This window comes from Odocoileus virginianus, chromosome 24 (assembly GCF_023699985.2).
Source record: "Odocoileus virginianus isolate 20LAN1187 ecotype Illinois chromosome 24, Ovbor_1.2, whole genome shotgun sequence".
Classification (NCBI taxonomy): Eukaryota; Metazoa; Chordata; class Mammalia; order Artiodactyla; family Cervidae; genus Odocoileus; species Odocoileus virginianus.
In genome coordinates this window covers 52,335,670-52,352,961 of record NC_069697.1, presented here as the reverse complement: position 1 = coordinate 52,352,961, position 17,292 = coordinate 52,335,670, and the positions used below count along the sequence as shown (strand labels likewise).

Genomic DNA, 17,292 nt, shown 5'->3' with positions numbered 1-17,292 from the left:
GTAAGCCCCGCCCCGTGCGTGCGGAGGGAGGAGCCCAGTTAGCAGAATTGCTCGGGACTGAAACAGCTGATTTCCGAGAAGCAGAACCCACTCGGCGGAACCGAGACTAGTTCAAGATCTTGGAGGCGTTGACCTAAGAAGCGGGCGGAATTGCGACACTTCGGGACGGGAAGGGGCGGGCATAAGTAACAACACCAATAACAATGACAAAAGCTGCTTTATTGTTGGTACGGTGCTAAGCATTAGTACAGCGTATCGTTTCTAATTTCCACGAAACCTCTTGAGATGCAAATCATTACCCTCACTTTAGAAATTTTAAAAAACTGAGTTTGGAGAAATAAGTTACTGGTCAATGGTCACTGAAGCTCTAACAAGTGGAGCCTGGATTCAAAGCCAAATCCTCTGATTCCAAACCAGAAACTTTAAAATTCTTACATGTTACAGTACTGCTTTTCTCCTTGATAAGAAATCAGAGATTTGGATTTTGAACACACACATTACAAGTTACAGGATACTAGGTCTAGTAATCAGTGTTTACCACCTTCTTTTATTATTTACTTATTTATTTTTGGCCACATCGCCAAAAGGTGAGCAGAAAAACGTTAGCTCTTCTCATTCCCCTCTTTCTTTGCCTTTTTGTAATCTCAGAACACTTATCCTGATCTGGTTATGGATTGCAGTTTATAGAAGGGAAGGAATCAGAGTAGAGTTCTGCTGGATTAAGTGGACTGGATTGAATTCTCTTTAGTCAGAGGTCACTATCTTTTTATTTTATTATTGTTTATTTTGGCTGTGCTGCACGGCTTGCATGATGTTAGTTCCCTGACCGGGGATTGAACCTAGGCCCTCTGTCAGTGAAAGGGTTCAGGCCTAACGGTTGGCTCCTGCCACCTTCTTTTATATCCTAATATTCCAATACCTAGGATCTAAGCCACAGGTGTTGAATAAGGTCCACCCCCAGCATGGATTTGAACTTACTACTTCTGACACGAAAGGGGCCATGATAGTTGTTTCTTCCACTTCACTCATATCTGAGGTGCTCCCCAAGACCTCCTCGCTGGTCTCTGGTGGAGGGGTGTTTGCCTCCCTCTCGTAGTAATACTGGATCAGCCGCTGAACCCCAGCCTTCAGCACAGGTTTAAGTGCAATGCCGATCTGTAGCCCTGTGGGTCCCCCTGACGTTCCAGCCATGGCCAACAGAAGGTCATATCCCAGATCTATGACCCCATCTCGCCCTCGTTCCTTGGCCATGTCCGAGCAGTTCCGAAGAGCATAATACACTGCTGTGCCCAGGTTGTAGAAGGTCCCCACTCCCGGCAACATCTGGACTACGTTGTGCACACTCTTCTCCTGCTCCTGCTCACAGTCTTTGACGGAGGGTGACCGTCGGGCTCTCCGTGGGCCTGGCTTCTCTCCAGCCCACAGCTGCAGAGCAGAGGTCAGGGCATCTACTGACACTCCCGTCCCTCTGCTTCTGCTTCTCTCCAGCTCTTGCAGATGTCTGATGAGGGTCTGTGTAGCGTTTACACCCCCTTGGCGGTACAGCCGCAGCTGCAGGACCCGTACATCAGCTTGACAACCAGCTCTCTCCAGGGCGATCATCAGTGGCAGGCTTACCAGGAACCTGGGGAGAGGGGCCATCTGAGTGAAGCCAGGGAGGGAATTGGGAAGAAGGGTCTGGCAAGACAAGGGGTATGAGGAAGTTAGCGAGGATTCCAAGGGTGAAGGAAGATGTAGTAAGACATCCGTCTGGTTTCCAGATGAAATGGCGTCTGCAGTGTGCAGCAGGAAGCAGCAGAGAAGTAGCTCAAGTGGTAACATGATGCGTCTGAGACCATGCAGGTCCGTAGCAGAGTGCACTGGAGAGGGGAGAAACCAGAGGGATACAAACCATTTCCGTAAGGGCTGTGGTCCAAAAGGAGCCCAGGACTCGGGGCGAACCTCATCTCTTACCTCCAAATTTCTGATCTTTTTTAGCTAAAGGACTAAAACCCAGGAAACTCAACCCGATTGTTCTCACTTGACCTTCTCCATCTTCAGGTCTTCCTCAGCATGATTCCCACCCATTTAGAAGGAGCTCCAAATTACCACACAGTCCAGTGATTCAGAAGTGAGACCGCCTTGATGGATTTGGTAGCTCCTCGATCCTGTTCTGCCGACTCCTCTGCCCCATGAAGAGAGCAGATGTACTGGCTTTCCTCTAGTATCAGTAATAGATGTAATCTCTGCAAATATTTGTTCCTCTGTTCTGGCTTCTCAGACTTTGTGCACTTGTCCCACACTTGGCCTCAGTATCTAAAAACTTCGGCATTTGGCATTTCCAACCAGTCCCTGCCACGTTCCCACTTTAGCTCATGATAGAAGCTGGGAGACCCAGAATCAGAAGAGACTAGATGTCTATGATTCCCTTTTATTTCTCTTTTCAGTTTAAAAATTAAATTAGCAAGCTACAGTGTCTCATTGGGGTTTTAGTACAGGGGGATGGATAAGGAAAAAAGTTAAAATGCTTCTCATGCTGAGATGTAGTACAGGTACAGTATATGCTAACTGAAAGAAAAAATGAAAAATGGAATGTGAAATAAGGACTGAGAGCTACCAAGTGGAGAAGGGCAAGGTTAAAGCCAGCACTGGGATGAAATAGAGTATATCTATTCTAAGTAGTGTCCAACATTTCTGCCTACTTACTGTGTCCCATCTTATTTATTTATTTGCCTGTGTTTGGTATTTGTTCCAGCACCAGGGTCTTCGTTACATTGTGTGGGCTTCTCTCTAGTTGTGGTGCATAGTTGAGGGTGTATGGGCTTAGTTAACCTGTGGGATGTGGGATCTTAGTGCCCAGACCAGGGATCAAACCTGTGTCCCCTGCATTGGAAGGCAGATTCTTAACCACTGAACCATCAGGGAAGTCCCTGTCCCATCTTTGAACACTGTCCTGGGAAAGCAGACCTGTTTACAATGTGGCATTGAATATCTGCAGTAAAGAATCTGGACAAGTTCCTGAATCAGTTTCTCCATAAAGCACTTCAGAATAGCTGTAGAACATTTTGTAAATCATGTTGTTGTCATCCATAGACATTGAGAGGCTCTTAACTTGGGGATGTTTTAAGCTTTTTACCTAACTCTCCAACTAGTTCCCAAGACTCATACTGGCAGTTCTAGAAGAGGTTGATTCCAAAAGCTCTGAATTGTGTTACACAACATGGGAGATGGCTTCTCAGCGAGTTCCATCGCCATTCAAGTTAACTGGCAGACCAGCCCGCCCAAAGGGTTGTATTCACCATCATTAATAAACCTCTCAAGGTAAGTAGCTGAGTTTTTGATTCATCCGGTCCTCCCTGGGGGTCCCCCAAGATTCCTCAGAATGACTTTAGAATTGCCAGTACCTTTTCCTTTGTTGTGCTTTTTGCTGTCACGGATGAGGGGTTCGGTCCTTTTCTCCTGTCTTAACAAGCTGAATGTGCAGAATGTGAGCCTCAGGCCGTGCAACCAGCCTCTCCTAGGAGCACCTTCAAAGCTAGGTTGGACAGATGCTCAAGCGGAGGGGCTAAGGAGGGGCCACATGCGAGAGATGCTGCAGGACCTGGTTGGAGAGCAGGTTCAGAGGATGCCCAGTTTCTGAGATAGGCTGCTGGAAGGTTGGGGCCCCTCCTTGGGCATGTCTTGGGAAGGCAGCCACTGGGGACGGCAAGACACAGCAAAGGAGTGGCGCAGCCTGGATCCCGTGGGCCCCAGAACAGCCCCGCCGGAGAGCAGCAGCGCTCAGAGTGGGCAGTGGGGGAAGGCTTGGGGGGAAGAGACTCCAGGACTGCTCAGAGCTTGGAAGTGTCTCAGCCCTTAGAAACTTCAGTTACCCTGAACATACCTCACACCCATATGGGCTATGGGAGGTCCTCACTGTTTTTAGGAAGAAGCATACCAGAAGAACAAGAAAGTCCAAACATCTTTGCTTTGATATCTTCATGGCTGGAATGACGGTTTTGATTTTTTGGTTGTATCCCACTTTCCTCTATACCCTAGCCAAAATCACAAGGACCAGAATGCTGATAGCATCCAAAACAGTGAAGGACATAGCACGTGCAAATATTTATTCATGTCTTTCCAGCCCAGACTTTGTGCTTCTCACCTTTGTCCTATGCTGACAAATACAGGCCCTTGTCCGTTTTTGGCCCTGCTAGTCCTGCCCCGGGAGAAGGCAATGGCACCCCGCTCCAGTACTCTTGCCTGGGAAATCCATGGATGGAGGAGCCTGGTGGGCTACAATCCATGGGGTCTCGAAGAGTCGGACACGACTGAGCGCCTTCACTTTCACGCGCTGGAGAAGGAAATGGCAGCCCACTCCAGTGTTCTTGCCTGGAGAATCCCAGGGGCGGGAGCCTGGTGGGCTGCCATCTATGGGGTCGCACGGAGTCGGGCACGCTTGGCGTGACTCGGCAGCAGCAGCAGCAGTCCTGCCCCATATCCCCAAGTTCTAAGGTTTTACCCTGGACCTACACATGAGATGAGGGAAGTTTCCTCTGTAGATTCTGAAAGGGAGAAGAGGTAAGGTAAAAAGACTGATGATCTCTGGCAAGAGACTCCCCAAAATGTTTAATAAGTTCTCATTAAAAGGATACACTGGGTGAAGGTCTGGGGAAACTGAAAATATTGGTAAGTTGAATGAAATCAGTACAACTTTCACTTCTCACTTTTCTAATTCTAATGGAAAACATAAAAAAAAAAATCTATTCATCATCTGGGTAGTAACTCTTTCCATATCTAACCAGTACTCCAAAAGTTGGGAGTTTAGGGTTAAGCAGTTTCATCTAGGGTTTAGCAGTAAAGATGGTATCTGACGCCTTCTGAAACTAGTACAGGTTCCTACATATGGTTGCGGTAAAAAGCTTCCTCGGCGTTGTCACTCCCTTCTGATAGATAACGAAAGGTACAGGCCAGAGGGAGGGGCTCGTGGTCCTTCCCTCTATTTGTTTTATTTCTCTTAGTTCCCAGAGAGCAGATAGAAGAAGGAAGAGCGGTTGGTTTGTACAGACACACTACCGAACTGCTGGAAGCAAGAACCAGCTGCAAAGGGGGGGATCCTTTCTGCCTGAAGTTGCTGTCGTTTCCTCACTGAGTTGTGTCTGACTCTTTGCGACCCCATCCATGGACTGTGGCCCGCCAGGCTCCTTCTGTCAGTGGGATTTCCCAGGCAAGCACACTGGAGTTGGATGCTGTTTCCTCCTCCAGGGAAGCTTCCCGACCTGGGGATCACTGATGCCGCATCTGCTGCCTTGGTAGGTGGACTCTTTATCGCTGAGCCACCAGGGAAGTCCAGTTACCTGACTTTGCATGTGAGCGTGCTGAGTCAATTCAGTCGCGTCCAACTCTTTGCGACCCTGTGGACCATAGCCCGCCACGCTCCTTTGTCCCTGGAATTCTCCAGCCAAGAATACTGGAGTGGGTTGCCATTCCATCTCCCATCTTCCCAACCCATGGATTGAACCTGCGTTTCTTACATCTCCTGCATTGGCATGCGGATTCTTTACCACTAGATAGACCTTGAGGGCAATTTGCTAAATGAAATGTCAGACTCAGAAAGACATATACCTCCTGATGTCACTTATGTGTGGAATCTTTTAAGAAAAATTGAACTCATAGATACAGAGAACAGATTGGTAGTTGCCAGGAGGTGGGGACTGAGCAAAATGGATAGAGGAAGTCAAAAGGCACAAACTTCCAGTTAGAAAACTGAAAAGTCCTGGGGATGTGATGTACAACATGGTGACTATAGTTAATAATAATGTATTGTATATTTGAAAGTTGCTAAAAGAATAGATCTTAAAAATTCTCATCACAAGAAAAAAGTCCTAACTATATGTGGTGATGGATGTTAAATAGACTTATTGTGGTGATTGCTTTGCAATATATACAAATATCATATCATTATGTTGCACATCTGCAACTAATATGTCAATTATATCTCAATAAAAAGAAGAAACAAAAATGGGGATATTAATACTTGTTTTACAGAAGCAAAAAGGACTTTAAGAGAGAATCATGAATAGGTGTGGGCTTCCCAGGTAGCACTAGTGGGAAAGAACCCAGCTGCCAATGCAGGAGACGCAAGAGCCTGGAGTTTGATCCCCGGGTCAGGTAGATCCCCTGGAGGAGGGCATGGCAACCCACTCCAGTGTTCTTGCCTGCAGAATCCCATAGACAGGAGCCTGGAGGGCTGTGGTCCATAGTGTCGTAAAGAGTCAGACTTAGCATACATGGACGCATGAATAAGTATATGCTAATACATTTTATAATCTAAAGGAAACAGACAAATTGCTAGAAACACACAAATTGCTACCATGACTGAATCATGAAGTAATAGAAAATTTGAATATACCTTTAATTAATAGGAAGATTGAAACAGTAACCAAAATTTTCCTAATATGGAAAAGCCCCGGACAAAACGGCTTTATTGGTGAATTTTACCAAACAGTTGTGGGTTTTCTTTTTCATTCCTTTTTTCCTGCCAAACATTTGAAGAATTAACACCACTCCTTCTCAGACTCTTTCAGTATATCAAAGAGGAGGAGACATTTCAAACTAATTCTAGGACACCAGTATTACCCTGATATCAGTGCTAGACAAAGACCCTACAAGGAGTGAAAACTACAGAAAATGTATTTCATGAGACTATGAATGCAAAATACTAGCACGTTGAATTTGGCAGCATATTAAGAGTGTTATACAACATGACCAGGCAGGATTTATTTCTAGAATTTAAGAGTGGATCAACATGTGAAAATCAATCAGCATAATTCACTACATTAACAGAATGAAGGAGAAAAATCACATGATCATATCAATTGATGTAGAGAAGCATTTTACATCTATAAAATATAAATAGGAAAAAGGTTGCTCAATAACAAAGGCCATATATGAAAAACCCACAGCTAACAGGATATTCAATGGTAACAAGACTGAAAGTTTTTCCTCTAAGATCAGGAACAGACAAAGATGTTTGTTTACGCCATTTTTACTCAACATAGTGTCAGATGTTCTATCCAGTGCAATTACTCAAGAATAAGAAAACAAGACATCCAAATTGGAAAGAAAAAGCAAAATTATCTCTGTTTGCAGAAGACATGATCATATATGTAGAAAACCCTAAATAGGTGCACCACACACACACACACACACACACACACACAACACTTATTAAAATTAATAAGCAAATTAAGCAAAACTACAGGATACAAAATCAACACCTCAAATTAGTTGCATTACTATACCCTAACAATGAAAAACATGGAAAAATGAAATTAAGAGAGAAAACAATTTTTTTACAACAAACTTTTTTACAACATCATCAAAAAGAATAAAATAATTAGGAGTAAACAAAGGAGGCAAAAAAAAAACCCCTATACACTGAAAACTACAAAACATTGATGACAGAAATTACATAGGCATAAATACACAGAAAGATATCACACCCATGGACTGGAAGACTTAATACTGTTAAGATACCAATACTACCCAAAGAGACAAACAAATCTGACGCAGTCTCTACCAAAATCCTAGTGATGTTTTTTGCAAAGTAGAGAAACCATCCTAAAATTCACATGGAATTTCAAGAGACATTGAATAGCCAGAGCAACCTTGAAAAACAAAATAAACTTGGAGAACTTGTTTCCTGATTTCAAAATTTATTACAAAGTTACATCACTCCAAAGAAGAAAGCAAATTTGGTGATCAGAAAGAAGTCAGTAAAATAAAAATGAAGTGGTTCCTGAAAATTAAAAAAAAGCTGTAGTAATCAAAACAGTGTGGTACTATATAATGACAGTTACCGCAAAGGAGCTGTTCTTCCAGGCCAATCAAAGCCACATTTGTGTGCTTCCATAAGCAGCTGAGATGCAGGTAGAGAATAATCCTCTTCTTAAAAATGAAGATACCAACTAGGATACACGACTCAACAAGGCTTGCCTCCCAGGAGAATATGCTTGGGCAAGGGAAAGCATTTCTTGAAAATATTTCTAGGTTAGCCCTAACAGATAACTGGACGAGAGACTTCATTAACATACTGGGAACTTATGAGAATCAATGAGAAAAGCAAAAGTTTCAATTTAAAAAATAAACTAAGAACAAAATTTGCAAAAACACACAAAAGCCAGTATGGTATAGGCATAGAAATAGAGATATAGGCTAATGGAATAGAACAGAGAACCCAGAAGTAAATCTTTGCTTATGTAGTTTAATAATTTTTTACCAGTGTGTTGAAATCATTCAATGAGATATATGGTGCTGAGGCAACTGGATATTCACATGCAAAAGAATGAAGTTTGACCCTTCCCTTATATTATATTCAAAAATTAACTTAGAATGGTTTAAAGGAACTTCCCTGGTGGTCCAGAGGCTAAGACTCTGCACTCCCAATAAAGGGTGTCTGGGTTCGATTCCTGGTCCCATATGCTGTAACTAAAGCTTGTAGTTACAAGGAAGATTGAAGATCCAGTGTGCTGCAACTAAAATCTGGCCCAGGCTAAAGAAATAAAAATATTTTTTAAAAGAATGGATTAAAGACTTGAACATAAGAACTAAAACCGCACAATTCTTAGAAGAAAACATTGGAAAAAAATCTTCATGACAACATATTTGGCAATGATTTTTTGGATGTGACACTAAAAGCACAGGTAAAAAAAGAAAAATAGATAAATTAGACTTCATAACAACTTAAAAATAATAAACTTTTAAAACTTTTGTGCATCAAAGGACACTAACAACAGAGTGAAAAGTAACCCACAGGATGGGAGAAAATATTTGCATATCATATAGTTGATGAGGGATTAATATTCAGAATATATAAAGATCTCCTACAACTTAACAAAGAATAATTCAATTTAAAAATGTGCAAACTGAGGCTTCCCAAGTGGTTTGGTGGTAAAGAATCTGCTTGCCAATACAGGTGAGAGAGAGGAGATACAGTTTCGATCCCTGTGTCAGGAAGATCCCCTGGATTAGAAACGGCAACCCACTCCAATATTCTTGCCTGAAAAATCCCATGGATGGAGGAGCCTGGCAGGCTGCAGGACATGGCATCACAAAGAGTCGGACATGACTGAGCACACACATATCACACCATAAGATTGTGTCCAGCATTAAAAAAAAAAAAAAAACCAGTGTGCAAAGGGGAATTCTTTGGAGGTCCAGTGGTTGGATCCCTGGTGGGGGAACAAAGTCCTGCAAGATGAGTGGTACGGCCAAAAAAAGGGGATGTGGGAAAGGGACTTGAATAGACATTTCTCCAGAAAAGACATACAAATGACCAGTAAGCACATGAAATATGTTCAACATTATTAATCATTAGGAAAATACTAATCAAAACCACAGTGAAAGACTATTTCACTCAAGCTAAAAGTCTGTCACAAATGGGTGAACAAAATGTGGTCTATATGTGCAATGGGATAAAAAGTAAGGAAATGTGTGATGCTGATGAACCTTGAGGTCTGTGTTCTCAGCTGCTTCCAGCTGTTCGTGACCCCATGGGCTGTAGAGGTCTAGGGCCCCATGGGCCCCAGGTTGCTCTGTCCGTGGGATTTTCCAGGCAAAAATACTGGAGTGGGTGGCCAGTTCCTACTCCAGGGGATCTTTCCAACTCAGGGATCGAACCCACATCTCTTGAGTCTCCTGCACTGGCAGGTGAATTCCCTACCACTGAAGCACCAGGGAAGCCCCTGAGCTGAGTCTCGAAGGCAGAAGTTTAATCTGGAGGGCGGGTAGAGGACATGGCAAAGCACTGAGAGGAAAAGCCTGCCTTTGAAGAATGGAAAGTAGTCCAAGATGAAGATAACTCCGATACAAAGTAGGTGTGTGGGTGGCATGGTCCTAAGGCTGTCAAGGTTAGTCAAAGACCAGACGCACTCAGAGGCTCTGGACTCTGTCTTAGAAGCAGCGGGGGAACTATCAAGTGCTCTGGACAGGGAAGTGAAAGGATCAAACCTGTGTTTTAGAAAGATAACTCAAGTGTGCCTGGGTACTCAGTCATGCCCGACTCTTTGCCACCCCTGGACTGTGACCCACCCGGCTCTGTCCACGGGGTTTCCTAGGCAAGAATACTGGAGTGGGTTGCCATTCCCTTCTCCAGGTAATCTCCCTTACCCAGGGATTGAACCCTAGGGCTCCTGCATTGCAGGCAGATTCTTTACCACTGAGCCACTTGGGAAGCCCAGATCACTCAAGAGGGAATGTGAAAGACGGACCCGGGAGAAGGGGAGATGGAAGAGAGGGAAGCAAGCAGGACAGCTGCCACAGGAATCTCCATCAGAGGTGCAAACAGCAGTGACCAGGAAGATAGCTACAGGAGTCAAAGGTACAGAAACTTGCCTGGTTTCTATATAAGGGTGGTGGTTGGGGGCTGAGGGGAGGAGGAGATGGGGAGTTAATGTTTAATGGGCAGATTTTCAGTTTAGCAAGATGAGAAAGTTCTGGAGATGGACCGCACAGCCACGTGGACACAGTTCATAGTTACAGGCCAGCTATTGAACTGTACACTTAGAAGTGGTTAAGATGGCAAATTTTATGATATATTTTTTTTTTTACCACAACTAAAAAAAAAAACTAAACTGGGAATTTCTTGGTAGTCCAGTGGTTAAGACTGGGTACTTTCACTGCCAAGGGCTCAGTTTCAATTCCTGGTCAGGGAATTAGAATTCCACAAGCTGCGTAGCATGGCTTAAAAAAAAAAAAAGTAAACTAAAAAAGGAAGCAAGAAAATTATTTTCTTTAGTTTTAAGTTCCTTTTTTATAATGAAGAGGGCAATTTTTTTTTCAAATTGAGTAGACTCACAGGATACCAGAAAATAGGTGAAGAAAGACCCATATTTAATATATTAGTGTGCCAGGCCCACCATAACAAAATACCATAGATGGGATGATTTAAACAAAAGGAGTTTATTCCTCACGACCTGGAGGCTGAAAGCCCAAGGTCAAGGCGTTGGCAGGTTTGGTTAGTTCTGAAGCCTCTCTCTGTAGTTTGCAGATGGCTGCTGCCTTGCTGTTCCCACACACGGCCTTTCCTCTGTGTATACGCATTTCTGGTGTCTCTTCCACTTCTTACGACACCAGCCCCGCTGGATTACAGTCGCACTCTTATAGTCTCACTGAACCTTAATGGTTAATGGCTCTCTGCCCTCTCCTTAAAGGCCCTCTGAGCAAATACAGTCACATTGTCGGTTAGGGCTTCAATCTAGGAATTTTGTTATACACGGTTCAGTTCGTAACATTTAGAGACAGTATCATGTAATACCGAGAATAAAAACTATGAATGAGAATTTAAAACGTGGAAAGAAAATTCAGCTTCTCAGTTGTGCCACCCACATTTCAAGCACCCAGTAGACACATGGGGCTGGCATCCACCATATGGGACGCACAGATAGAGAATATTTCCGTCTTCCCGCAGATTTCTGTGGGATAGCAGTGGTCTGGAAATTGTGGAAGAAGTCGTAAAACCCCTAAGATTGCATTTTAATACACCCCTCGGTTCCTCTTCCCTACCTTAATCAGACGGATTATCCTGATCCCAACTATCTGAAATTTCAACAAGGACCGGTAAGATTGATGTCACTTCTGATTTTCAATGTGTGGATTAGCACATTGATGAAAGACTTGCTGGCCTGGCAGCGTTCTTGCTCCTGGGGCCATCTGATCACTGCGAAATCTCAATTTATTGCAGTACCCAGAGTCTGAAAGAATAAAGGAAACATGTATATGTCTTAAGGAGTCATATGATTTCCTGGTGAAAGGAAAACCTTTTTGTTTGTTTGAGGTAAGAGGATTCTCTTTACTTAGCACAAATACTGATAGACTGACATAATCATAGTTGAATTATTCCATTCCATACCTGAGGATTAGGATAAGGGAGTCAGTGACAATTTTAAATTCAGTTTAATTCTTTCTGTGCATAACCTCTTTGTTTATGTAAAGCATAAAGTTTCTAGGAGAAGTATCTAGGTCCTGGCCCCTGAATAAGGCCCCACATGAGTAGGAGTTGAGATCACTTCTTCAGGAGTCTTGTCCTCTGAGGCTTTGATTGTCGTTTGTCACCTCTGGGTGATTCACATCTGTGCTGCCTCCCAAGCCCTCCTCTCTAGTCTCCAATAGAGGGGTCTTTTTCTCTTTTTCATAGTGATACTAGATCAGCTACTGAATCCCAGCTTTCACTGCAGATTTGAGCACAGAGCTCACCAATAGCCCCTGGTCCTCTGACAACCTGGGCATGATGTATGGCCCCAGGTCTATGGCCCCATCTCAGCCTCGCTCTTCGGGTCTGTTGTAGTTCTGGGCAGCAGAGTCCAAAGCCATGTTTGACTTTGTAGATTCCCACTCCTGGCGACAGCTGGGCCACATTGTACATATGCTCATACTAGCTTTCTAGAGTAGAGAAGGCACATCTTTCTCTCCAGGATAAGGCTGAAGCCTGCCTAATCACTGCAGCGCAGAGAGCAGAGCACTCCCTGGGAGGCCCCGCCCTGAGCTACTGTCCATCTGGCAGCTTGTGTTTGCTTGAAAAAAGCTTACTTGGCTTTCATGTCGTCCAGCTTATGAAGATGAAGCTGCAGGAGGTAGGGCTCAGCCTGGTGATCAGCTTGCTCCCAGGACATTCTTGGCAGAGGACAAAATGGGTAACGTCAGGCAGGGGCTTTGGGAGTAGAACCTGGCAGAACTAAGAGTCTCCAGAGGGTGGGTGGATCCCCAGAAATGAGGAAAAAGATACCAGGGTCTTTCCTGGGCTCCACATGAAGCGAGAACCGCAGGGAAGAGCCGCAGGCACTCGAGGAGCAGGTCACGACGGGGCTCAGTGATGCTTAGCCAGGTCAGACTACACTAGAGTGGAAGACAACATTCACATGTTCCCTTTGGGCTGTGGTCTGAAGGAGCCCAGGGTTCAGTTGGAAGACATCTTCCTCATCAACTCCCAGCCTCCCTTCCTTTTCAGTTTGGGGCCAGGGACTAGAGAATGGGACTCAGTTGCTCTTCTTGGTCTCCCCATCCGGATTACCAGGGGCTTTTTCTGCTTCATGTGGCCCATTCCATGTAGATATAGGGCCCCAAACTACCGCACAATCCAGTCACTGAGAAGTGAAGCCGCTCTAGTAGATGGAAACTCACTCTGCCCAGTTCTCCATCCCATGTGGAGGAAAGTTGGTTGCTTTTCCCAACAATCAGCAAGGGACATGCCCTCTACAAATATTTGCCCATTTGTATTGACTGCTCAAACCTTGTCCCGCTGTTAACATACTCAATCTCAAAATGCATCGGCACTTCTGTGGGTCCCTGCAACATTCTACCTCCAGCTCACAAAAGAAGCTATGGAGGGAATTGCCTGGTGGTCCAGTGGTGAAGTCAGGAAAACAAGATCCCATGTGATGCAACACCAAAAAAAAAAAAAAAAAAAAAGCTCTGGAGACTCAGAGTTAAAAGAGATCAAATAACTGTGGTTCTGATCTAGAAGCAACATTTAATTTCTCTTTTCTGTTTAAAAATGAACACAAGCAAGTTACAGCATCCCGTTGGGAATTAGAAAGTAAAAGGTAGATAAATGGGGAAAGATTACAATATCCTTCATGTCTAGTACGTAATACATCCCCAGTATCTGACAAACAAAAATTGGGGGAAGAAATGGAGACTAGGACTTATTAAGAGAGGGGGCAGAGCTGACCCTGGTCACATGGCTTTTAGCATTGGGATCAAATGAATAGATGCTTCTGCCCTAAGCTTCTCAACATTTCTACCTGTTCTGCCCAGTCCTTGTACATGATCTTATCAGAGACGTTTGAGAAAGGAAATAGGGTGCCTTGGAGGCCTTCCCTATCCAAAAATATTCTGGACTTGCGTCTTCATGAACTCCACTACAATGTGCATCAGAATGGTTGTGGAGCGTTGATGAAGTACCGCTGATCTTCTGTAGGCATTGTGAAGTCTTTTATCTCAGGGCCGTTCACTCGCTGGTTGCTTACTGCTTGCAAATGCCCCCAGGACTCGTCCGTGCACTTCTGGGTGACATCAACGGCGGCAGCTTCAAACTCTGTTACCAGCTCAGTGTTAGGGAGCTTCTCAGCAAATTCAGCTATCATTTTTGCTGTCTCATAGAGCACCCACCTATCTTCCTGCCTACATGCCTCCACAAGGGTAACTGAGCGCCTCACTCGCCTAAGCTCCCCTGGGGATCCTCCCAGATCCTTCAGAATGACCTTAGCTTTGCCAGTCCCTTTTCCTTCACTGTGCTTTTTGCTCTCACGGATGAGGGTTTCAGTGGTGTCCTTTCCTCCTGTCTTAACAAGCTGGAGCTGCAGAATGTGAGCCTCAGTTGTGCAACCAATCTCTGCCAAGACCACCTCCAAAGCTAAGTTGGATAGGTACTCAGGCAGAGGGGCTAAGGAGGGGGCCACATGCAAGAGATCTTGGCAAGTTTTAGGGTCTGGTAGAAGGATCTGGTTGGAGAGCAGGTTCAGAGGATGCCCAGTTTCTGATATAGACTGCGGGAAGGTCAGGACCCCTCCCTGGGCATGTCGTGGGAAGGCAGCCACTGGGGACGGCAAGACACAGCAGAGCGGCGCAGGCTGGATCCCGTGGGCCCCAGAACAGCCCCTCTGGAGAGCAGCGCTCAGACTGGGCAGTGGGGGAAGGCTTGGGGGGAAGAGGCTCCAGGACTGCTCAGAGATCGGAGTGTCTCCGCCCTTGGAAACCTCAGTTGCCCTGAACGTCAGAACTTACGGGCTGTGGGAGATATTTACCTGCTCCTGGAAAAAAAAGAAGCCAGAGGAATGAGATGATCTGAGCACGTCCTTTGCCTCCGTGCCGCTCTTGATCTGAATGACCGCTTTCTAGATCTGACCTTCTCTTTATCTCAGTCAAAACAGTTGACCCCTCTGACAACCTCAGTTGACCTCACTAAAAACAGTGAAGGACGCAACCTTCACAAATATTTATCTGCCTCTTCTTAGTTCAGGCTTTGCCCTGAAGCTGAAATCAGGTTTCTCCCTCTGTGGACGCTGCCCCATATCCCTCTCATCTTAGGATTTCTCCAGACCTAAACTTAGATCAGGAAAATTTCCTCTGTGTCTTCTGGGGAAGAGGGAGGTGAAAGGCAGCGATGCCAGTGATTTCTGGATAGGAGACACCAAAATAGTTCTTTTATTTTTTATTTTCTAATTGAAGTATAGTTGATTTACAATGTTGTGTTAGTTTCAGGTGTATAGCAAAGTGATTCAGATATATATATCTGAATTATATATACATTCTTCAGATTCCTTTCCACTATAGGTTATTACAAGATATTGAATACAGTTCTCTCTGCTCTGCAGGAGGTACCTGTTATCTATTTTACATACAGTAGTGTGTGTCTGTTAATCCTAAACTCCTCATTTATCCACTCCTGCCTTACAGTTTCCCTTTTGGTAACTAAGTTTGCCCTAAAATACTTCTTATTCAATGGACTTAATAGGTAGAGAAATAGAACAATAGAATCCACCAGCAAGTCAGACCAAATAAGAGCAACTTCTGTTTTTACAGTAATTCCAATGCAGTTCCTTAATTAAACATGTCTATTACCTTACTACCCCTTTCTAAGCTAATATCAAAATATAAGGAATTGGGCTTCATTTCTCAACCAGGGGTCGAGGAGAGGAACTGCAGTCTGAACAATAAGGAACGATGGCACATGGTGCCTCCTAAAACTGGTACAAAGCCCATGTGTGATCATGGCATCAAGGTTTCTCTCTGGTTCCACAGCCACCGTGGCACACAGCCAAAGGGAACAGATCAATGAAGGGACCCCAGGTCCCTCCTCCTCCCTCATTTACTCCTCTCAGTCCCAGGAGGGCCCCCAGTAAGCAAGAAGAAATCAATCCCTAGAATAAGAGAAGTCAGTCTTCGGGGAGCTACAGGGACACATTCCTAAGACTGGGAGAACCAGATGTAGAGATATCCAGCACCGCTGCCTGAAAGTCTTGGACCCTAAATTCACAGGGAACCTCAAAACTTTGCTGCTTCTGTAAAGCTGTTAGGTCTTTGGGTCCTGCCAAATGCTCCCGTTTCTGACTTGAGTCCCCCATCCATGACTGGACCCCCAGTTCTACGATCAGGTCATGCTCAATATGACAATTACTTTTCCTTGAAATTGCTTGCATTTCCAACGCTGGTGTCTTGGGAATGACAGGGGAGAGACAGTGTGTAAATGTGCAGGGGATGGAGAGTGGTGGTTCATTCGTCTCCAGGACTGAGAGGAATGACAGAGGGAGGAAGACAAAGTCTGGCCCCTCCCAGCAGACGCCCTGCCTCTGCTCCTGTCCTCTTCTGCTACCTGTTCCCCATCAGTTCCCATGAGCTCTCACTCCTTGAGTGATGGGTTTTTGTTTTGTTTTAATTAAGTTTATTTTTGGGAATTCTCTGGCTGTCCAGTGGTTATTAAGTCCAGACTTCCACTGAAGGGAGCACGAGTTCAATCCCTAGTTGGGAACCAAGATCCTGCAAGTCACACAACGTGGTCAGTAAAATAAAATAAAACGGCTCAAGAAATTGAGTAAAAAAAAAGTTTATTGTTTTAGTAGAAAAACTGAGCAAGAACCACAGAATTTCCAAATATTCCCTCTTCCCCAGTCCCTAAGTTTCCCTATTGTTAACATCTTCTACTGGTGTGGTACCTTAGTCACATTTGATTGTGTATTACTTAAAATGTCATATATTATTATTATTATATATTATTATGGGCCTATTATTAGGCCCATAGTTTACATTAGGGCTCAGTTCTTTGCATTTGCACAGTTCTATCAGTTTTGCCAAATGTATGTCATAAAACTTTACAGTATCATACAGAATACTTCCACTGTCCTGAAAATCTGGTGTGCTGCTTTCAGTTGCCAATCCCTATCAGCCTGTTCTCCCATCAAAGTAACTTCACCCCTATACCAGCATGGCTGGGACGTAAGGAATCAGTAGCGGTCTTGCTATTATCCCTTTGGGACCCCAGACCTGCTCTCCTTTTGCTGGCTAACAAGAGGGCCTTCGGGCCTTGCCCTAGAGACTTTGGGTTCCACACTGGCTGAAGCTTTCTTCCTCCTCTGAGTGACTCAAAGAAGCATCTAAAATACTCAGGATTCAGCATGTGTGGACTCCACAGGAAGTTTTCCTACAGGATCAGAGAAGTTGAAAATGCAGTAGAGTGAAAGAACCAGCTTGTTCTTTCTAGATCACCAGATTGTTAGTATTAAGGACTGCTTTATGCTTAATTCTGCACGGGTGAAGATCAGTAAGCATGGTGACTCA

The 17,292-nt window shown here is 44.5% G+C and overlaps 1 protein-coding gene across 4 annotated transcripts; it reads right to left on the bottom strand.

Moving 5' to 3' along the window:
• Nucleotides 1-198: 198 nt before the first annotated feature.
• On the bottom strand, nt 199-14,826 carry APOF (apolipoprotein F). Of its 4 annotated transcripts, none has more exons than XM_070454790.1 (3): nt 14,763-14,826; nt 11,524-11,711; nt 199-1,859 (listed from the first exon to the last, which is right to left on the bottom strand). In XM_070454790.1, exon 3 carries the CDS (start codon nt 1,819-1,821, stop codon nt 898-900), a length of 924 nt encoding a protein of 307 aa, XP_070310891.1. In that variant the 5' UTR covers nt 1,822-1,859; nt 11,524-11,711; nt 14,763-14,826; the 3' UTR covers nt 199-897. The 4 variants fall into 4 exon arrangements, with proteins under 4 accessions (XP_070310891.1, XP_070310890.1, XP_020739855.2 ...); XM_070454789.1 differs by lacking the exons at nt 11,524-11,711; nt 14,763-14,826 and adding exons at nt 3,384-3,451; nt 3,863-3,996; XM_020884196.2 differs by lacking the exons at nt 11,524-11,711; nt 14,763-14,826 and adding an exon at nt 2,089-2,196.
• Nucleotides 14,827-17,292: the final 2,466 nt, after the last annotated feature.